General features: G+C 47.0%; 1 protein-coding gene across 2 annotated transcripts in view; it reads right to left on the reverse strand.

Moving 5' to 3' along the window:
• Positions 1-2,368: 2,368 nt before the first annotated feature.
• Positions 2,369-22,963, reverse strand: part of ASB18 (ankyrin repeat and SOCS box containing 18) — a 71,855-nt gene continuing 51,260 nt past the window's right edge. The window contains exons 4-5 of one of the 2 annotated variants that reach the window (XM_015467203.3): positions 4,560-4,673; positions 2,369-2,697 (exon numbers count right to left, since the gene is read on the reverse strand). In XM_015467203.3, coding sequence (XP_015322689.1) covers positions 2,512-2,697; positions 4,560-4,673 — 300 coding nt within the window. In that variant the 3' untranslated portion in view covers positions 2,369-2,511. The remainder of the gene's footprint in view (positions 2,698-4,559; positions 4,674-22,963) is intronic. The other variant, NM_001302952.2, reaches the window with a different exon arrangement.

Here is a 22,963-nt window from a genome sequence, read left to right on the forward strand (position 1 = left end):
GAACGTCTATGTAGAAGAGGCTTGGGGAGAGCCATCTGCCCGGGGGGTGTGTGTGTGTGTGTGTGTGTGTGAGGTCTTGAGCTGTGCTTACGTAGGTCAGGTGAGCTGTCCATCTCAAAGGGCAGGGTGTGGGTGGGTCAGCTGTCTTATGCCTCCCATGGCCTGACCCGCTGTGTTGAAACCTGACCATCCCTCAAGACCCAGCCTGGCTCCTCCTTTTGTGACAACCGCCATCACTGGGTGGCCCTGCCAGGTCCCCTCTTCAGCACCGCAGTGGGCTTCACCCATGGCGCAGACAACATCCAACCTTAGACAGCAGTCATCTGCTGCTGTGTGAAGCGCCCTTCCAGACTGCCACGGTGGGGTGGTGTCCCCGCCAGCCCGAGGTTCATCCCAGCTGCACTGTGCGCTGCTCAAACTGGAAAAAAAAATGGAGCCACTGCTTATCCTCAGAGGATGCTCACAGAGTCCTTGTTGTAAAATATGGGGTTTAACTTCTGAGGTCTAGTAAGGCCAACAGAAGGAGAAGGCAATGGCACCCCACTCCAGTGCTCTTGCCTGGAAAATCCCATCGACGGAGGAGCCTGGTGGGCTGCCGTCTATGGGGTCACACAGACTCGGACACGACTGAAGCGACTTAGCAGCAGCAGCAGCAGCAGCAAGGCCAACAGAGGGCTTCCCCTGTGGCTCAGCCGTAAAGAATCTGCCTACAACGAAGGAGACACGGGTTTGATCCCTGCATCAGAAAGATCTCCTGGAGGAGGAAATGGCAACCCACTCCAGTATTCTTGCCTGGAAAAATCCCATGGACAGAGGAGCCTGGCCAGCTATATAGCCCATAGGGTTGCAAAGAGTTGGACACGACTGAAGTGGCTTTAGTACGCCTGCATGCAAGGCCAACAGATGAGAAGAGAGATCTTCAGACCAGTGAAGAGATAGTTTATTACTCACAGTTCCCAAGAGAAGGGCCACACCACATGGGGGAGCACCAGGGTTGGTCAGGAGGTGGGGGCCGGGGGAGGAGATGTGGGCAGGAGCCTTGACTGCAGTTTCCATGGGGATGGATACATGGGCACAGGACTGGCTAATCTCAACAACTGCAGTGGGCTCAGAGGCAGAGGGGCTTGCCCCCAGGTGTCTGGGTGGCCCTGGTTGGGGCGGTGGGCGGGGGGAGATAGGAACAGGAGATCCAGGGAGGTGGTAGGGGTGTGAGCCCTGGGGTGGTTGAGTTGTATTTGAAAAGGATGCTTGGGGGCACATTGTTTATTGTCTTTAAGAACTGGCTAGCCCGGGGAGGGGCGGTGGGCAGTCCCGGTCCGAAAGGCCCCAGGTGTCAAAGCACCAGAATATAAAAAATATAAAAACATGGTTAATCCAGTCCTAGGCGTTAGAGCTTCCTCCTGTTACAGATGCTCAGGCTGGGCTGAGGGCAGCCTCCACGAGCCTGTGTCTGTATCTGGCATCCGGAACTGTCCCCCACAGCCGGATCAGCTGGGTCTGCTGGGGCCATTGGACAGAAGACGCGCACAGGGTCAAAGTGTCTGCTCACCACCCCTCCAGCATCCTCCGAGGGGCTCTGGGCGTGACACGCTCAGAAGCACCAGTGGGCTCCTGGGCAGGGGCTCTCGTTACGGAAGCACGCGTCCTCCTCTCTGCATATGGACGTCTGTCATGTTTGGAGGGGCAGAGCCTTCCCGGGGGGCTGAGCTCTAGGAGGGGTGTAATGTTTTCCCGCCCTAAGTCAGAGGGTCTGAAGTTTGGGGACAGGGCCAGCAGGACTGTGGCTGAACCATCGTGGGCAGGGAGACCAACTCTGGGAAAAATACATACACCTTTTAGTTCAACCTCTGTGGAAAGGTAGTCCATGTGGTCATGTATGGATGTGAGAGTTGGACTATAAAGAAAGCTGAGCGCGGAAGAATTGATGCTTTTGAACTGTGGTGTTGGAGAAGACTCTTGAGAGTCCGTTGGACTGCAAGGAGATCCAACCAGTCCATTCTAAAGGAGATCAGTCCTGGGTGTTCATTGGAAGGACTGATGCTGAAGCTGAAACTCCAATACTTTGGCCACCTGATACAAAGAGCTGACTCATTGGAAAAGACCCTGATGCTGGGATGGATTGGGGGCAGGAGGAGAAGGGGATAACAGAGGATGAGATGGTTGGATGGCATCACCGACTCGATGGACATGAGTTTGAGTAAACTCCGGGAGTTGGTGATGGACAGGGAGGCCTGTCGTGCTGCAGTCCATGGCGTCGCAAAGAGTCGGACACGACTGAGCCACTGAACTGAACTGAACTGAACTGTAGAAAGGTACTTTGTGATACATGTGCTGTGACATTCACAGTTTCAATTCTCACAAGCAACGCTGAGAGAGGCAGAAAGGGCTTTTATTGCAACTCCCCACCCAGGTGGAACCTGAAGCGGGGTGAGGTCTGTGCACTGTGTGGGTGGGAGGTCCCATCCAAGGCCCGTCAGAAGAGCACAGCGCCCTGGGCCACGCTGCTGGGTTTCAGTGCAGAACCCCCTCTGGCTCCAGAAGCAGGTAGTTTTGCAGGGACTCCGGCAAGGGCAACAGAGGTACGAGGGAAAAGCACTTTCTGCCAAACGATTTCCTGATGGCGCAGCGGCAGAGATGCTGCAGACAGCGGGGTGTGTGGGCCAAGGCGAAGAGGGACCGGTAGAAAGCCTGGTGCATCTGAAAGAAGGTGGGAAGTGTCAGTCTGGGCACGTGGAAGCAGCACACTTCCTTCTTTTTCCCAGAGAGAAGAGCCCTGATGACACGGGGAATCCTCTCATGGCTACTGATAGAGAGAGAGAGCGTGTGTGTGTGTGTGTTAGTCTCTCAGTCATGTCCGACTCTTTGTGACCCCAAGGACTGCAGCGCACCAGGCTCCTCTGTCCATGGGATTTTCCAGGCAAGAATACTGGAGTGGGCTGCCATGCTCTCCTCCAGGGGATCTTCCTGACCCAGGGATTGAACCTGGGTCTCCTGCATCACAGGCAGATTCTTTACCATCTGAGCCACCAGATCCTACCCAAAGCAGGTCTGGGCACTTTTCTGTAGGGTGGCTCCTGCCAAGTCAGAGGGAAGTCTGTTTTGGGTGATCTCAGATAATACGGGTCATCTCCTCCAATTCCTAATCTGCACAGGGGCCTTCCCAGGCGGCACTAGTGGTAAGTTCAGTTCAGTCGCTCAGTCGTGTCCGACTCTTCTCGACCCCATGAATCAGAGCACGCCAGGCCTCCCTGTCCATCACCAACTCCCGGAGTTCACTCAGACTCACGTCCATCGAGTCGGTGATGTCATCCAGCCATCTCATCCTCTGTCGTCCCCTTCTCCTCCTGCCCCCAATCCCTCTCAGCATCAGAGTCTTTTCCAATGAGTAAACTCTTCACATGCGGTGGCCAAAGTATTGGAGTTTCAGCTTTAGCATCATTCCTTCCAAAGAACACCCAGGACTGATCTCCTTTAGAATGGACAGGTTGGATCTCCTTGCAGTCCAAGGGACTCTCAAGAGTCTTCTCCAACACCACAGTTCAAAAGCATCAATTCTTCAGTGCTCAGCTTTCTTCACAGTCCAACTCTCACATCCATATATGACCACTGGAAAAACCATAGCCTTGACTAGACGAACCTTTGTTGGCAAAGTAATGTCTCTGCTTTTGAATATGCTATCTAGGTTGGTCATAACTTTTCTTCCAAGGAGTAAGCGTCTTTTAATTTCATGGCTGCAGTCACCATCTGCAGTGATTTTGGAGCCCAAAAAAATAAAGTCTGACACTGTTTCCCCATCTATTACCCATGAAGTGATGGGACAAGATGCCATGATCTTAGTTTTCTGAATGTTGAGCTTTAAGCCAACTTTTTCACTCTCTTCTTTCAAAGAATCTGCTAAAGAAGCCACTTGCCAATGCAGGAGACCTAAGAGATACAAGTTCAACCCCTGGATCAGAAAGATCCCCTGGAGGAGGGCATGGCCACCCACTCCAGTATTCTTGCCTGGAGAATCCCATGGACAGAGGAGCCTGGAGGGCTACAGTCTGTAGGGACGCACCGAGTCAGACACCGCTGAAGCAAATTAGCATGCATGTGTATAATCTGCACAGGACTCAAGTCAATAAAACATGAGGGGCCATTTTCTAGAGGCTTCTACAAAAAAAAAAAAAATTTCTTTCTTAATCAACAGTCACCTGTGGACTTTGTCATGTATAAATGCAGTGCCCGCAGCTGCTTCGGTCGTACCCTGAGATGTCAGAAGGTGAAGTGGACGCACAGGAGCCTGGATCTCCATGGCCCACCCTCCCTTGGACACTGGTTATGGAGCCCTGACCTTCCTAAGCCAGGGTGTCCTTGCAGCCCACAGCACCCCAACCATGGGCTGAGTCAATACTGAGCCTCCGGGAGAAAAACAGAAGCAGACATGGCCCCGGTTTGCCCTTCTCTTTCCTTCCCCAGATGTTTCATCCTTTCCTGGATGTGAGTGCAAAACCCCACCTAGGAGAACAGAATTAAGACAACAGTCTGTACTAAGGAGGAAGAAGGGGCCGCCCCCTCACCTGAAACACTTCTTCGGGGATCACGTCCTTCCAGGACTCGGAGACGCGGAGCTGAGAGTAGGAGTTGAAAAGAACCTCAATGACCGTGGGGACCGCTGCGCAGCTCTTCAGCACCTGGTCGGAAACAGTGGGAGACACATTTTGAGTGCAGGTGGGAAAGGCTGGGGAGGTGGGAGCGGGTGCCTGCATCCCGCTTCAGCCACTTCCTGGCTGTGTGACAATCCCAGTAACAATACAATAAGGTCATGGTCAGGCCCCAGGCAGAGTGCATGGAGAAGCCCAGAGCAGTCTGGGCCAAGGAGTTCCCAGGGGGAATATGCTGATGCAGGCTCTCTGGTCTGGAAAGCTGTTCAGAAAAAAGGAATCAGAACGGCTGGGGGAAGTGGGGGATGGGGTGGGGAAGGAGTCTGCATAAGGATGGCATTCCCAATTTCTGGTTTCAGTTTTCTAGTGTGTCACGAAGCTGGGGGAGAAGAGTTGCTTTGCTGTTGAATTTTTTTTCTCCCCTTGGCCTTTCTGGTTTACTTTTGTAGTCCCTACTGGCCAAGGGTGCTTGTTTTCTAATTTGCAAATTCTGCAATTCAGGTCCATTGGCTTCATCATAAAGACGGAAAGTGTTTGCTTTTTAAAAGTAGAAATCTTTTGTTGTCATCGTGGAGAAGTTTGAAAGTACACAAAAGTAGACTGAACAGTAGGGTAAACCCTCGTGTACCCACCATCAGCTCATGGCCCATCCTGCCCTTGCCACATTTCCAGTCCCCTCTCCCTCATGTTATTTTAAAGCAAATTCAGTGTAGCCTGTTATGTCATCTATAAATATTCGTGCTGTCTCTTAAAGGACGTTTAGAAGAAACACAAATGCAGAATCATTGTAACAGCTGAGAAATTAACAATAGTTCCTGACTGCGTGCATGCTAAGTCACTTCAGGCATGTCTGACTCTGTCGATTCTCTAGACTACAGCCCACCAGGCCCCTCTGTCCATGGGATTCTCCAGGCAAGAATACTGGAGTGGGTTGCCGTGCCCTCCTTCAGGGGATCTTCCCGACCCAGGAATCCAACCTGTATCCATCTATTCTGCATTGACAGATGGATCCTTTACCACTAGCACCATGTGGGAAGCCGGTTTCTTAGTATCATCTAATATATACTCTATGTTTAAATTCACAAGTTTCTCTTAAATGCCATTATATCAAAACAATCATTTGTTTGCTTGAATAAGAGTTCAGATAAGCCCAACACCTTTACACTGGTTGATACGACGTATTTTCAGATCTCTCTTTTTTGTTTTGTGTGATTTATTTGTTGAAGAAACTGGGTTATTCGTCCTGTGGAGTTTCTCACTGTTGGGATTTTGCTGATTGTATCCCTGTGGGATGCCGCTTTTTCTCTGCTTTCTGTAAATTAGTAGTTGGATTTAGAAGCGTGATGGAATTCAGATTTGATTTTGGGGAAATCCCATGGACAGAGGAGCCTGGTGGGCTATAGTCCATGGAGTTGCAAGAGTCAAGACGTGGCTTAGCAACTAAACGACAACCGGGCAACTTCATTATTCTGTTTCTGAGGTTTGGGATTTACCAAGTGCTGTGAAACTGTTCTGTTTCTGTCTCAGTTGAGAAAATTGAGGTTATGCCATTTTTTTCTGAGGTCAGGCACCAGATAGCTGCAGTAGACAACAGTCAGAACCAATGACAAGCCTGGCCAGCATCCTGCTCACGGGCTCCTGAACACACTCAAGGCAGTTGCTCTCTTTACACCTGCCTGGCTTCTTTTGGGCTTCCCTGCTGGCTCAGTTGGTGAAGAATCTGCCTCCAGTACAGTAGAACCAGGTTCGATCCCTGGGTTGGGAAGATCCCCTGGAGGAGGAAATGGAAACCCACTCCAGTATTCTTGCCTGGGAAATCCCACTGACAGGAGGCTGGACGGGTACAGTCCAGGGGTGGCAAAAGTCAGACACTTACTGACTAAACCACTACCTGTCTTCTTTCAGATGTAATACCCCTTTAAGATACAGTCAGACACTTACTGACTAAACCACTACCTGTCTTCTTTCAGATGTAATACCCCTTTAAGATATAGAAAGTGAGAGTGTCAGTCGCTCAGTCACGTCCAGCTCTTTAGGACTCCATGGACCCGCCAGGCTCATCTGTCCATGGGATTCTCCAGACAAGAATACTGGAGTGCGTTGCCGTGCCCTCCTCCAGGGGATCTTCCTGACCCAGGGATCGAATGTAGGCCTCCCTCATTGCAGGCAGATTCTTTACCACCTGAGCCACAGGGAAGCCCAAGCAAGATTTTAAAATTTCAGATTTCTCTTTTTCCGAGATAACCCCTATCAACATTTTGTATATACTAAGGTTTTATGTATTTAGAAAGGAATTAGTATAAAAGACAAAAATGAGCTAGTGATTTGCATACTATTTTGAAACTTGACTTTTCATCAAAATAGATTGTGAACAATTCAAAAATTACAAATGAGCATTTAAACATTATTTTTAGTGGCCATATAATTTTGTATGAATGTATCATAATGAATTCAATGAGCTAACTATTATAAGTTGTAATATTTTTTTATCTTATCAACAATGAATACCTCTGAATATAATTTCTCTGTGTCCAACCTTTCTTATTTAGATTGCTTATACTGAATTGCTGGAAGGAGAACTGCAAATCAATGAGCGTGTATACTTTTTTCCCCCTTTTTAATGTTTGTTATTTTCCTCCATAGTTTTTATTTATTTAATTGGAGGCTAATTACTTTACAATATTGTGGTGGTTTTTGCCATACATTGACATGAATCAGCCATGGGTATACATGTGTCCCCCATCCTGAACCCCGCTCCCACCTCCCTCCGCATCCCATCCCTCTGGGTCATCCCAGTGCACCAGCCCTGAGAGCCCTGTCTCATGCATCGAACCTGGACCGGTGATCTGTTTCACATATGGTAATATACATGTTTCAACGCTATTCTCTCAAATCATCCCACCCTTGCCTTCTCACACAGAGTCCAAAAATCTATTCTTTATATCTGCGTCTCTTTTGCTCCCTTGCATATAGGGTCATCATTACCATCTTTCTAAATTTATATATATATATATATGTTAATATACTGTATTGGTGTTTTTCTTTCTGACTTACTTCACGCTGTATAATAGGTTCCAGTTTTATCCACCTCATTAGAACTGACTCAGATGCGTTCTTTTTAACAGCTGAGTAATACTCCATTGTGTATATGTACCACTGCTTCCTTATCCATTCCTCTGCCAATGGACGTCTAGGTTGCTTCTATGCCCCAGCTATTGTGCTGTGATGAATACTGGGGTACACATGTCTCTTTCAATTCTGGTTTCCAATGAGAGTGTATACTTTAAAGGTCTTAAAACATACTGTCAAACTGTAAGTGTATAAGTCGTTACCCCTTTTGAAGAACTGAGTATGAGAGAACCTCTTTCTTCCTACACAGATCATCTCATTAATTATTTAAATTTGATAGGCACAAGTTGAAATATTTGCTTTTGGTTGACATTTGTCTTTTTTAATGAATTGCTAGATTATGTCTTTTGCTCATTTTTTCTATACTGTGTTCTTTTTTTATCATTGTGAGAGTGGCTCAGTCATGTCCAACTCTTTGCAACCCCATGGACTAAAGAGTCCTTGAAATTCTCTAGGACAGAATACTGGAGTGGGTAGCCTTTTCCTTCTCCAGGAGATCTTCCCAGCCCAGGGACTGAACCCGGGTCTCCCACATTGCAGGCAGATTCTTTACCAGCTGAGCCACAAGGGAAGCCTCACTGATTTATAAGTATACTTTATTTATTAATGTTATTTTTAAGATAGAAAATAATTTTTGCAAATAATGTTTTATCCTCCTCAATATTAATATTTATTTTCCTTGTCTTATTATATTGACTAGAGCTTTAAAATTGAATGTTAAATAACAGTAATTGATAACAGGTATCATCTAAATTTAATAGGACTGCCTCTAAACTTTCACCATAATCTTGGATAGTAGTTTCACATAAATTTGTGAATTTATTGACAAAATTTATTCACAAAAAATAAATTTTGTGAATTCACATAAATTTATTGTTGTTCAGTTGCTAAGTTGTGTCTGACTCTTTGCAACCCCATGGATTGCAGCATGTCAGGCTTCCCTGTCCTTCACTATCTCCCAGAGTTTGCTCAAATTCATGTCCACTGAATCAGTGATGCTATCTAACTATCTCATCCTCTGCTGCCTCCTTCTCATTTTGTCTTCAGTCTTTCCCAGGGTCAGAGTTTTTTCCAATGAGTCAGTTCTTCCCATCAGGTGGCCAAAGGATTGGAGCTTCAGCATCAGTCCTTCCAGTGAATATTCAGGGTTGATTTTCTTTAGGATTGACTGGTTTGATCTTCTTGCAGTCCAGGGGACTCTCAAACGCCACAATTCAGAAGCATCAATTATTTGGTGCTCAGCCTTCTTTATGGTTCACTCTCACATCCATACATGATGACTGGAAAAAACATAGCTTTGATTATATGAACCTTTGTGAGCAAACTGGTGTCTCTGCTTATTAATATGCTGTCTAGGTTTGTCATAGCCTTCCTTCCAAGCAGCAAGCATCTTTTAATTTCATGGCTGCACTCACCATCCACAGTGATTTTTGGAGCCCAAGAAAATAAAGTCTGTCACTGCTTCCACTTTTCCCTATTTGCCATGAAGTGATGGGCTTTAGTGTAGTCAATGAAGCACAAGCAGATGTTTTCCCAGAACTCCCTTGCTTTCTCCATGATCCAACGAATATTGGCAATTTGATCTTTGGTTCATCTGCCTTTTCTAAACCCAGATTGAGTATCAGGAAGTTCTCAGTTCACATACTGCTGAAGCCTAGCTTGAAGGATTTTGAGCATAACCTTTCTAGCATGTGAAATGAGCACAGTTCTATAGTAGTTGGAATATTCTTTCACTTCTTTGGGTTTGGAATGAAAACTGACCTTTTCCAGTCCTGTGGCCTCTGCTGAGTTTTCCAAATTTGCTGACATATTGAGTGCAGCACTTTGACAGCATCATCTTTCAGGATTTGAAATAGCTCAGCTGAAATTCCATCACCTCCACTAGCTTTGTTCGTAATACTGCTTCCTGAGGCCCAACTGACTTCATACTCCAGGATGTCTGGCTCTAGGTGAGTGACTACACCACTGTGGTAATTTGGGTCATTAAGACCATTTTGTATAACTCTTCTGTGCATTCTTGCCATCTCTTCTTAATCTCTTCTGCTTCTTTTAGGTCCTTACAGTTTCTGTCCAGTACCCAAGTATTGGATTTTGAACTCTTTTATTGACTCTTTCATTGACATAGTTCCTTTAGTTCCATTTCTTCTAAGGAATTCTGGCCCACTGTAACAGATATAATGGTCATCTGAATTAAGTCTGCCCATTCCCGTCCATTTCAGTTCACTGATTCCTAAGATGTCAGTGTTCAATCTTGCCATCTCCTGCTTGACCATGTCTAACTGGCCTTGATTTGTGGACCTAACGTTCCACGTTCCTATGCAATATTGTTCTTTACAGCACTGGACTTTATTTTCACCACCAGACCCATGCACAACTGAGTGTCGTTTCTGCTTTGGCCCAGTGTCTTCGGTCTTTCTGGAGCTATTAGTAACTGCCCTCCGCTCTTCCCCAGTAGCATACTGGACACCTTCCCACCTGGGGGCTCATCTTCCGGTGTCATATCTTTTTGCCTTTTCATATTGTTCATGGGGCTCTCCAGGCAAGAATACTGGAGTGGGTTCCCTCCTCTAATGGACCGCATTTTGTCAGAACTCTCCACTACCTGTCTCCATGACCTGTCTGTCTTGGGTATCCCTGCATGGCATGGCTCATAGCTTCCTCGAGTTATGTAAGCCCCTTTGCCATGACAAGGCTGTGATCCATGAAGGGGATAAATACTTTGTTCTAAGTTAAGGAAATATCTTTGTATTACTAGATTTATGATTTAAGTTTTTAATGTTTTCTAGCCAAATTGCTCGGAGAAGGTGATGGCACCCCCTCCAGTATTCTTGCCTGGAAAATTCCATGGATGGAGGAGCCTGGTAGGCTGCAGTCCATGGGATCACTGAGAGTTGGACACGACTGAGTGACTTGACTTTCACTCTTCACTTTCATGCATTGGAGAAGGAAATGGCAACCCACTCCAGTGTTCTTGCCTGGAGAATCCCAGGGCCGGCGGAGCCTGGTGGGCTGCCGTCCTGGGGTCACACAGAGTCGGACACGACTGAAGCGACTTAGCAGCAGCAGCAGCAGCCAAATTGCTACAAAAAGATTATCCAATACTGACCTATTTTGCCTTTCATAAAACAGTCTCTATTTGGCTAGTCTTCTAAATAGAATGGTAGATTCAATTTGTTAAGATATTTTTCATCTTTTAATAAATAAATTTGCTTTACAGTTTTAGCTTTTTGAGCTATTAACATTACTGTCAAGTTTTAATGTCACTCAGCGTTAACTTAGTAAAACTGTCTGAGATGATTTCTGTATTTTTAATACTCTGGAAGATTTTGAAAAGTAGATAATTATAGGAAATAAGAAACATGATGGACTTTGCATTTGAACCTTTAGCTGCAGGTGATAATATTTTCAATTTTTTCACAGTTACTGGCATATTTTATTTTGATTTATTCTTGGCTTAATTTTGTTCATCTATATTTTCCTGGAAAAAAAAGAAATTCAGCATTGCAAGTGTACTGGTCAGGGTGGTAACAGGAAACAGAGGGCACATTTAAGGTAGGATTATTCCAGGAGGGTTATTGATACAGGGCTTGTTTAGCCAGGTGTGTGTGCAGAATAACCACGAGGAGCAGCGCTTTGATACAGAGCTGGCAGTGGAGCTGATTCCCACTCCTGGGCCTGCAGGGTGAGAGAATGGAGCGGGTTGACTTACCAGGAGCAGAGATCTCTGGCTAGGGACACTCACACCAACCTCAAGCTGAGAGGGTACCTGGTGAAAACACCCTCTGACCTCACTCTCCTTCCTCCCCATCTTCTGGGACACTGCCCTGATGAAGCCCAGGGAGCAGAGAGCCAGGAGACTTGCAGATGGGTCCATGCAGGTGGAGAACAAATCTGGATGGGGACGGTTATGTGCACCGTATCTAGGAATAAGCACCCTTTCCCATTTGAAATCACTGTGATTGTCTCTGCACTGTGTTCTGCATATTTAATGTCTTGCTGGAATTCTATTTTAATTATTTGTCAAGCAATCAGCTATTGGATTTCTTTGATCAATTCTCTTTAAAAATATTCCTATCCATTAATTTTTGCCTTCATCTTATTAATCCTTTTCTCCTTTTCTCTTCCCAGCTCCTTGGATTGACCACTCGGTTTACTTGGCAATATGTTTTACCTTCAGTTCAGTTCAGTCACTCAGTAATGTCCGACTCTTTGCGGTCCTATGGACTGCAACATGCCAGGCTTCCCTGTCCATCACCAACTCCCTGAGCTTGCTCAAACTCATGTCCATCAAGTCGGTGATGCCATCCAACCATCTCATCCTCTGTCGTCCCCTTCTCCTCCCGCCTTTAATCTTTCACAGCATCAGGGTTCACTTCAGGTGGCCAAAGTATTGGAGTTTCAGCTTCAACATCAGTCCTTCCCATGAACACCCAGGACTGATCTCCTTTAGAATGGACTGGCTGGATCTCCTTGCTGTCCAAGGGACTCTCAAGAGTCTTCTCCAACACCACAGTTCAAAAGCATCAGTTCTTCAGTGCTCAGCTTTCTTTATAGTCTAACTCTCACATCCATACATGACCACTTGAAAAACCATACCCTTGACTAGATGGACCTTTATTGGCAAAGTAATGTCTCTGCTTTTGAATATGCTATCTAGGTTGGTCATAACTTTCCTTCCAAGGAGTAAGCGTCTTTTAATTTCATGGCTGCAATCACCATCTGCAGTGATTTTGGAGCCCAGAAAAATAAAGTCAGCCACTGTTTCCACTGTTTCCCCATCTATTTGCCATGAAGTGATGGGACTGGATGCCATGATCTTAGTTTTCTGAATGTTGAGCTTTAAGCCAACTTTTTCACTCTCCTCTTTCACTTTCATCAAGAGGCTCTTTAGTTTCACTTTCTGCCATAAGGGTGGTGTCATCTGCATATCTGAGGTTACTGATATTTCTCCTGGCAATCTTGATTCCAGCTTGTGCTTCCTCCAGCCCAGCGTTTCTCATGATGTTAGTAGTAATAATAAATATGTAGGTGCCATAGTACTCTGGTGGAGGAATCACCAGGTGCTAGAAATGACACCTGAGTTAGACCTAGGTTTGCAATGGTGTGGTGAGTTGATCAAGGAAAGATTTCTGCAGGAAGTGACATTCAAGGTAAGACATGGAACAGCAGTTCCAAAAGATATGGAAAGTTCTGAGGAGTAGGATGTTCAAGGTATAGAAAAGAATTATCAAACATGGGAGGTGAGAAGGAACAGAAAGTACTGGCTGTGGGACTTCCTTGGGGTGCAGTAGATGAAGGTTTGCCTGCCAATGCAGGAGACACAGGTTCCATCCCTGGTCTAGGGAGATCCCATGTGCTGTGGAGCAACTAAGCCCATGCACCAAAACTGCTGAAGCTCAGGCTCCCTAGAGCTTGTGACCCCCAACAAAAGAAGCCACTGCAGTGTGAAGCCCACGCATCACAATGAACAGAAGCCCCTGAGCTGCAACTAGAGAAATTCTCACAAAGCAGCAAAGACCCAACGCAGCCAAATATAAGTGAATAAGTAAAATTATACATATATAAAAAATATTGACTGCGATGTGAGGTTTGACACGGGGGGTGGGGTGGGTAGTGAGAATTGAGACTGGAGAGGACAGCAGGTCAGAGCCAGAAGTGTGCTGTCGGCCACGATAAGAAGCTAGACTTTATCTTCAGGGCACTGGAAAGCCCTTGAAGGGTGATGAGTGGAGAAGTGACAGGGTCAGATTTTAATTTTAGAAATATCACCATGGCTACAGTGTTGAGAAGAGTTCCACGGGGCCATATTGGAGGCAGAGAGTTGAGTTACAAGGATATTTTTGCAATCTAGGGGAGAGATTTGTGCATGTTCAGTCACTCAGTCATGTCTTACTCTTTGTGACCCCCTGGACTGTAACCCGCCAGGCTCCTCTGTCCACGGAATTCTCCAGGCAAGAATACTGGAGTGGGTAGCCATTTCCTCTTCCAGGGGATCTTCCCAACCCAGGGATCGAAACAGGGCCTCTTACGTCCTCTGCATTGACAGCTGCCTTCTCTACCACTGAGATGACTGTGGCCCAAACTCAGCTGGTGGCAGCCAGGATGGAAAAAGAAGAAAGACTCTGAGAGAGATTTAAGAGGTTGAGTTGAGAGACTCTGCAGACTGAGTTTCCCATTCCTGAGACGGTCTTTCCCCATCATCCCTTGGGCAGCTGGAGTACGCTCATTTCATTTGGCCTTCAGCCTCCCCTACCCCACCCAATCAGCCCTTGCCAAGAGCACCCCTGAGCTGGCTCCATCCCTTCATTCTTTCTGGAGTTATTTCTCCACTGATCTCCAGTAGCATATTGGGCACCTACTGACCCAGGGAGTTCCTCTTTCAGTATCCTATCATTTTGCCTTTTCATACTGTTCACGGGGTTCTCAAGGCAAGAATACTGAAGTGGTTTGCCATTCCCTTCTCCAGTGGACCACATTCTGTTAGACTATTCTTAGAAGAAGTGCGGTAGCCATCATGGTCAACAAAAGAGTCTGAAATGCAGTACTTGTATGCAATCTCAAAAATGACAGAATGATCTCTGTTCGTTTCCAAGGCAAACCATTCAATATCACAGTAATCCAAGTCTATACCCCAACCAGTAATTTTGAAGAAGCTGAAGCTGAATGGTTCTATGAAGACCAATAAGACCTTTTAGAACTAACACCCAAAAAGATGTCCTTTTCATTATAGGGGACTGGAATGCCAAAGTAGGAAGTCAAGAAACACCTGGGGTAACAGGCAAATTTGGCCTTGGAATACGGAATGAAGCAGGGCAAAGGGTAATAGAGTTTTGCCAAGAGAATGCACTGGTCATAACAAACACCCTCTTCCAACAACACAAGGGAAGACTCTACACATGGACATCACCAGATGGTCAACACTGAAATCAGATTGATTATATTCTTTGCAGCCAAAGATGGAGAAGCTCTATACAGTCAGCAAAAACAAGACTGGGAGCTGACTGTGGCTCAGATCATGAACTCCTTATTGTCAAATTCAGACTTAAATTGAAGAAAGTAGGGAAAACCAGTAGACCATTCAGGTATGACCTAAATCAAATTCTTATGATTATACAGTGGAAGTGAGAAATAGATTTAAGGGACTAGATCTGATAGATAGAGTCTCTGATGAACTATGGATGGAGCTTCGTGACATGGTACAGGAGATAGGGATCAAGACCATCCCCATGGAAAAGAAATGCAAAAAAGCAAAATGGCTGTCTGGGGAGGCCTTACAAATAGCTGTGAAAAGAGGAGAAGTGAAAAGCAAAGGAGAAAAGGAAAGATAAGCATCTGAATGCAGAGTTCCAAAGAATAGCGAGGAGAGATAAGAAAGCCTTCCTCAGTGATCAATGGAAAGAAATAGAGGAAAACAATAAATGGGAAAGACTAAAGATCTCTTCAAGAAAATTAAAGATACCAAGGCAACATTTCATGCAAAGATGGGCTCAATAAAGGACAGAAATGGTATGGACCTAATAGAAGCAGAAGATATTGAGAAGAGGTGGCAAGAATATACAGAAGAACTATACAAAAAAGATCTTCACGACCAAGATAATCATGATGGTGTGATCACTCACCTACAGCCAGACATCCTGGAATATGAAGTCAAGTGGGCCTTAGAAAGCATCACTATGAACAAAGCTAGTGGAGGTGATGGAATTCCAGTTGAGCTATTTCAAATCCTGAAAGATGATGCTGTGAAAGTGTTGCACTCAGTATGTCAGCAAATTTGGAAACTCAGCAGTGGCCATGGGACTGGAAAAGGTCAGTTTTCATTCTAATCCCAAAGAAAGGCAATACCAAAGAATGCTCAAACTGCTGCACAATTGCACTCATCTCACACACTAGTAAAGTAATGCTCAAAATTCTCCAAGCCAGGCTTTAGCAATACGTGAACCATGAACTTCCAGATGTTCAAGCTGGTTTTAGAAAAGGCAGAGGAACCAGAGATCAAATTGCCAACATCCGTTGGATCATGGAAAAAGCAAGAGAGTTCCAGAAAAACATCTACTGCTGCTTTATTAACTATGCCAAAGCCTTTGACTGTGTGGATCACAACAAACTGTGGAAAATTCTGAAAGAGATGGGAATACCAGACCACCTGACCTGCCTCTTGAGAAACCTATATGCAGGTCAGGAAGCAACAGTTAGAACTCCACATGGAACAACAGACTGGTTCCAAATAGGAAAAAGAGTATGTCAAGGCTGTATATTGTCACTCTGCTTATTTAACTTATATGCAGAGTACATCATGAGAAACACTGGGCTGGAAGAAGCACAAGCTGGAATCAAGATTGCCGGGAGAAATATCAATAACCTCAGTATGCAGACAACACCACCCTTATGGCCGAAAGTGAAGAGGAACTAAAGAGCCTCTTGATGAAAGTGAAAGAGGAGAGTAAAAAAGTTGGCTTAAAGCTCAACATTCAGAAAACTAAGATCATGGCATCTTGTCCCATCACTTCATGGGAAATAGATGGGGAAACAGTGGAAACAGTGTCAGACTTTATTTTTTGGGGCTCCAAAATCACTGCAGATGGTGATTGCAGCCATGAAATTAAAAAACGCTTACTCCTTGGAAGGAAAGTTATGACCAACCTAGATAGCATATTCAAAAGCAGAGACATTACTTTGCCAACAAAGGGCCATCTAGTCAAGGCTATGGTTTTTTCCAGTGGTCATGTATGGATGTGAGAGTTGGACTGTGAAGAAAGCTGAGCGCTGAAGAATTGATGCTTTTGAACTGTGGTTTTGGAGAAGACTCCTGAGAGTCCCTTGGACTGCAAGGAGATCCAACCTGTCCATTCTAAAGGAGATCAGTCCTGGGTGTTCATTGGAAGGACTGATGCTAAAGCTGAAACTCCAGTACTTTGGCCACCTCATGCGAAGAGTTGACTCATTGGAAAAGACTCTGATGCTGGGACGGATTGTGGGCAGGAGGAGAAGGGGATGACAGAGGACGAGATGGCTGGATGGCATCACCGACTCGATGGACGTGAGTCTGAGTGAACTCCGGGAGTTGGTGATGGACAGGGAGGCCTGGCGTGCTCTGATTCATGGGGTCACAAAGATTCGGACACTACTGAGTGACTGAACTGATGACTGATTTGAGTTGTTGTATGACAGAAACCAACAACAACATTGTTAAAGCAATTATCCTTCAATTAAAAAATAAAAAAATCTGTAGATGGGGAGTTCTCTGGTGGTGCAGTAGTTAGGTTCTGGTGCTTTCACTGCCAGGGACTGGGTTCAGTCCCTGGTTGGAGAACTTGGATCCAGCAAGCCACATGGTACGGTCCAAAAAAAAAATCTGTAGATATTTAGTTGTCCTATGATAATACTGCAGAGACCTCAGAGTGCAGTCTGATTCTTACTCCTTTAGGATCCTGTTTTCTACTTGGATGCCTTGCTAGGTCTTTCTGTGCCTTTTTAGAATGCTTTTGCTAGACTGTATACAGGTATGTGTCTCCCATCACTGATTTGCAGAGAACATCCATTCAAGTCCTACACTTGAAGACTTTTCAGTGCAGGTACGTTTTCTTCTATTATGTCTTTGATGATTATTTCTGATCCATTTGCTGTAGGTTCTTCAATAACGTCACTTATCTGTGAGTTGGCTCTCTGCCCTTTATGACTATCACTTTGTCTTTTAGTTTCTTGAGTTTTTTTTTTTTTTTTTTGCACTTAAGAAGATCTTTTAACATCAGTCCTTTGTAGTGAACATTGTGGTTGACTTCCCAACACTCCAGACAATTAGATTAATTCAATCATGATCATTCTATTCTCGTTACCATTTAATGGTTTGGGGAAGGGCAAGTTTAAGCCAACTGGAGTCAATAAAACACAGAGAAGGACTTCCTCAGGGTTTCTAGAGAAAAGCAGCTGAATCTGAACAGGAAGCTGGTTGGAACAGTTGTTGGAAGCCATTTAGAGACCAAGAAAAGGACCATTTTGAGGGCAAGGTTGACTTACTGAGCTTGGAAGGCATATGGTTCTTTGATGATGTCACTGACACTCAGAAATAACCAATCGAGAAGCCTGTGTTTCTTGTTATGAGAGATTCTAGGGGGGCTGGAACCAAGCCAGGCAGGGGCTGCCTGGCAGAGGCTGTGACTTTGAGAAGGAGCTGTCTGGGGATACTGGAGTCATGGAGAGGAACGTGTTGCTGTAGAAGCTACTCAGGATGGAGGAAGGGGACAAGAAACACCTTGGCTTTATTTCTCCCTCCACCTCCAATTTCCCACGGTGTCTCCCCTGGCTGAACCCAGCCAGAAACCAGCTATGGCTTAGGGCTATGTGTTAGCTTGAAGGGGCTAGCCACAATGCCCACACCCTGTCAGGATGCAGAGTAGAACAGAGACAGCAGGGACTGGATCTGGGGGCACACAGACAAATAGCACAGCACCCTCACTCACATCCTTGGTTTGATTCTTTATGGATCAGTTCTGCATTTTACTTCCTTTAATGTCATCTAAGAAAGCTGAGCACTGAAGAAATGATGCTTTTTAACTGTGGTGTTGGAGAAGACTCTTTAGAGTCCCTTGGACTGCAAGGAGATTAAACCAGTCAATCCCAAAGAAAATCAGTCCTGAATATTCATTGGAAGGAGTGATGCTGAAGCTGAAACTCCAATACTTTGGCCACCTGATGCAAAGAACTGACTCATTTGAAAAGACCCTGATGCTGGGAAAGATTGAAGGCAGGAGGAGAAGGGGATGACAGAGGATGAGATGGTTGGATGGCATCACCGACTTGATGGACATGAGTTTGAGCAACCTCCGGGAGTTGGTGTTGGACAGGGAAGCCTGGTGTGCTGCAGTCCATGGGGTCACAAAGAGTCGGACATGACTGAGTGATTGAACTGAACTGAATGTAATCTAATCTACCATTGTGTTGTTGCTTTCTTGGTATAAATTTATCTCCTCCATCTTCCTTTTCATGTCATTCTGTTGACTTCTCATCTTGTTTGGTTTTATGGATTTAAAGGCTGTATCATCTTGCATGCCATACAGGATGGCACACAGGCATACAATTTCTCAGATTTTCTTCTGGATCTTTTGATGAGAGGAACAGATTTCCTCTCTATTCTCAGGAAGCTATCTCATTCTTTTTTCCTGCTCCCCCATGAATCCATTTATTTTTCTCTATATTCATCTCTGGTTAGGGTTAGATCCAGACACGAAGTCTGTGGACACGCAGGGGAAGTCCATGGTCCTTTCCTCTGTTAGCCTTTGAGACGGTGGAGGGGCAAAGTGGAGGAAGGCTGGTAAGGGAGACGCCCAGCCCAGGTCCTAGTCTGTACACTCTCCTGGTCACCTGTGCTTCATCAGGAGGCCTCTTCCTCCCACCCTCCCCCCAGCAGAGTCAGCAGGTTGCTATGCAACCTGGGTTCCTCAGTTTCCACCTCTGCACTTTTTACTGCATCTCCCACAATGCACTGCACCACCACCGGCATCCACGGCTACTTGGCGGACTTAAACGTTTGCCTTAATGTGTACTTGATTGCCTGAGAACTTAGGGCCATGCAGCAGAGGTGTGCTGGCCCTTCCTGACTCAGACATGAGGTCTACCTAACGGTGCACGGATTTGCTTTCTCCCCCTCTTCCCCTTCCTTCCATCCTTCCCTCCTTCCCTCCTCTCATGTATGTCTTCAGAGATACTTTAACATGAAGACAGGAGCAGATGCTCTTTGAACCTGGTAATCATATTACCATTATTGTCTCTAGTCCCTTTCCTACCCCAAATTTGTTTTTTCCCTAATCCATGATGGTCACAGGAGAAGGCAATGGCACCCCACTCCAGTACTCTTGCCTGGAAAATCCCATGGATGGAGGAGCCTGGAGGGCTGCAGTCCATGGGGTCGCTGAGGGTCGGACACGACTGAGCGACTTCACTTTCACTTTTCACTTTCATGCATTGGAGAAGGAAATGGCAACCCACTCCAGTGTTCTTGCCTGGAGAATCCCAGGGATGGCAGAGCCTGGTGGGCTGCCGTCTATGGGGTCGAATAGAGTCGGACACGACTGAAGTGACTTAGCAGTAGCAGTACGATGGTCACAAGGCCGGGCTTAAATGGGCTTTAGAGAAGGAGAGAGACAGAATGAGCACAGGGGGCTGGGCTGCAATGGGAGAGCCAGGCAGGTGTGCAGTCTCCCAGCCTTGCACACCATGGTGGGCTCTTGATGAGCTGGTATTTCTGGCTTACGTGAACCACCAGTAACATGCATTTCCCCGGAGCACAACAGCCCCTGAACCCCACCGGCCCCTTTTCCACGTTGGGAGGAAATGCCCCGGTAAAGAGAGTAGTTCACACTGGACCTCTGCACATGTAGCCTGTCTGTCTTTTGAGGTATTCTAGGCAGTTCCTACGTCTTCAGACCTTCCTCAGGCCAACCTGGACCCTCCAGCTACCCTCCCATCAGCCCTCTCACTTCTCAGCAAAAGAGTCAATGGCTCCCAGTGACTGCATGCAACCTGGACCTCCCCACCTCCCCACCCCCATTCTCTGAAGAGCTACCCTCCTCCAGACCCCTCCTCCCGGGGTCACGGACTGTGACAAAGTCTTATTGCCTGTCTCTGGGAATTCATTTCCTGTCTCTCTCTGTTCCACCTCTCTGGGGCTCCAAGCCCTCCCCGCCCCCTGACCAGCCCCCAACCCCACCCCCGCATCCCCTCGTGTTTGCCAGGCAGCTGGCTGCCTTCATTATTTCTACGCCAACACGGTTTAAAAATCTCCGCTGCCTCCTTGCTGTCTGCCAAGACGCAGCGGCCGCATCACTCTGACAACGCTGATGTCATTAGGGTCCGCGCACGCTCTCTCCGGCTAATGAGGCGGCAGAAAGAAAATTAAGGGGGGAAAAAAATCACACGGGCACATTGCTTTCTGTGTAGATGGAGAAATAAAACAAGAGCAAGGGATACGGAGGCGCGCTGTTGCTGAGAGCTCACCCCTTCTAACACGGTGGGGGGCAGCGTGTGTACACACGCTGTGTGAAGGCAGGGAGAGGAGCCCTGGGTTTTGACTACTGCTCCCCCCAGGCTCCCCTCATGGAAAACCCTGGGAAACTGGAGTGTGAAGTCCCCTTGCCGAATTCCATAATTAGGTAAAAAGGAAAATACAAAAACTTCAGGTCCATATTGGCAGCGTGGTCAGTGACCAGAAGGAGAGGCAAGACGTGAGATTTGCAGATGCTTCTAGAACCGTAGTCATTCTCGCCCTCCACCTCCATTTCCCCTTGTTCCAGCTGCCTACATCCCTCACCTGGTGTGCAAGACACTATGTGGTTTCCAGCAGCCCTCTAGGCCAGCATGTTCTCTACCCTTGAGCAGAGAAGTCACCCCCCCGCCCCGACCCCCACCTCCGGTTCCCATTGGATTATGTCACTTCCCTGGTGGCTCAGATGGTAAAGAATCTGCCTGCAATGCAGGAGACTCGGTTTGATCCCTGGGTTGGGAAGATCCCCTGGAGAAGGGAATGGCAACCCACTCCGGTATTCTTGCCTAGAAAATTCCACCAACAGAGGAGCCTGGCTGGCTAGTCCATGGGATTGCCAAGAGTCAGACACGACTGAGTGACAAACACTTTCACTTTCTTGATGGCTTAAGATGATGTAATAGACTCCCACTGTTCTTAAGACAAAGGCTGCAACCCTTAAGGAGGGCTCTGCCTGGTGCCCCAGCTCAGCTGCTCCCTTTTGCTGTTTCCTCTCCAGTTACTGTGTTACCCTCCCCTCCCCGCCCCACATATGTTGGTGTGTTCCTCCTGCCGCAGGACCTTTGCACCTGCCGCAGGACCTTTGCACCTGCACTTTGCGCCTGGTTCCTTCTGCCTGGAATGGTTTCCCCTCCCCTCTCCACATAGCTGTGTCTTCAGCCTTCAGATCTGGGATTGCACTATAAGAGCTCGAAGGAGCCTTGGACCCCCGCCCAGCAGGGTTTGGTCCTCCCCACCCCCACCGGGTTTGGCACTTTCAAGGTTTGCAGGGCCTTCACCACAGCAACTTCATAGTGGTGTATGTGGTTGTCTGAGTTAAGGCAATCTCACCCAGGTGACTGGCAGCTCTATATGTCAATTAAACACTAACTCCAGCTTGGAGCACAGCTGCTCTAGAAATGCTTGTTGAACAAGGGCTTAAGGAATGCCTGTGGGGGAAGCTTTCATCACTGGTGTTGTCCAGGCATGTCTCCAACTCGGGGGCAGGTCTGGGTGCGTGTGCTCAGTCACTTTAGTCGTGTCTGATTCTTTGCAACCCTATGGACTGTAGCCCGCCAGGCTCTTCTGTCATGGGATTTTCCAGGCAAGGATATTGAAGCGCATTGCCATTTCCTCCTCCAGGGGATGTTCCGAACCCAGTCTCCTGCAGGGAGGCAGATTCTTTACTGCTGAGCCACCTGGGAAGCCTCATGTGCTGTGCTTAGTCGCTCAGTCACGTCCAGCTCTTTGTGACCCCATGGACTATAGCCTGCCAGGTTCCTCTGTCCTTGGGATTCTCCAGCAGGAATACCAGAGTGGGTTGCCATTCTCCCCTCCAGGGGATCTTCCCAACCCATGGATGAAACACAGGTCTCCGGCATTGCAGGTGGATTCTTTACCATCTGAGCCTCCAGGGAAGCCCATGAGTATTGGAGTGGGTAGCCTATCCCTTCTCCAGGGCATCTTCCCAACCCAGGAATCGAACCTGGGTCTCCTGCATTGCAGGCGCATTCTTTACCAGCTGAGCTACCAGGGAAGCCTGGGAAGCCCTCTAAGCGGAAATTATTTATGACTGCCCAAGTCCACTCCAGTACTCTTGCCTGGAAAATCCCATGGACGGAGGAGCCTGGAGGGCTGCAGTCCATGGGGTCGCTGAGGGTCGGACACGACTGAGCGACTTCCCTTTCACTTTTCGCTTTCATGCACTGGAGAAGGAAATGGCAACCCACGCCAGTGTTCTTGCCTGGAGAATCCCAGGGACGGGAAAGCCTGGTGGGCTGCCGTCTATGGGGTCGCACAGAGTCGGACACGACTAAGTGACTTAGCAGCAAGTGAGGGGCAGAAGGCCAGCAGAAGGTGAGCAAAGTCCATATTCTAGACTAAGCATCCAACCTGCAAAGTCAACTAGTCGCAACCAGTCCAGACCCACCCTCGCGTGCTCCTGCTCTCCTGCCGG

The sequence above is a fragment of the Bos taurus genome, chromosome 3, assembly GCF_002263795.3.
Source record: "Bos taurus isolate L1 Dominette 01449 registration number 42190680 breed Hereford chromosome 3, ARS-UCD2.0, whole genome shotgun sequence".
Lineage (NCBI taxonomy): Eukaryota > Metazoa > Chordata > Mammalia > Artiodactyla > Bovidae > Bos > Bos taurus.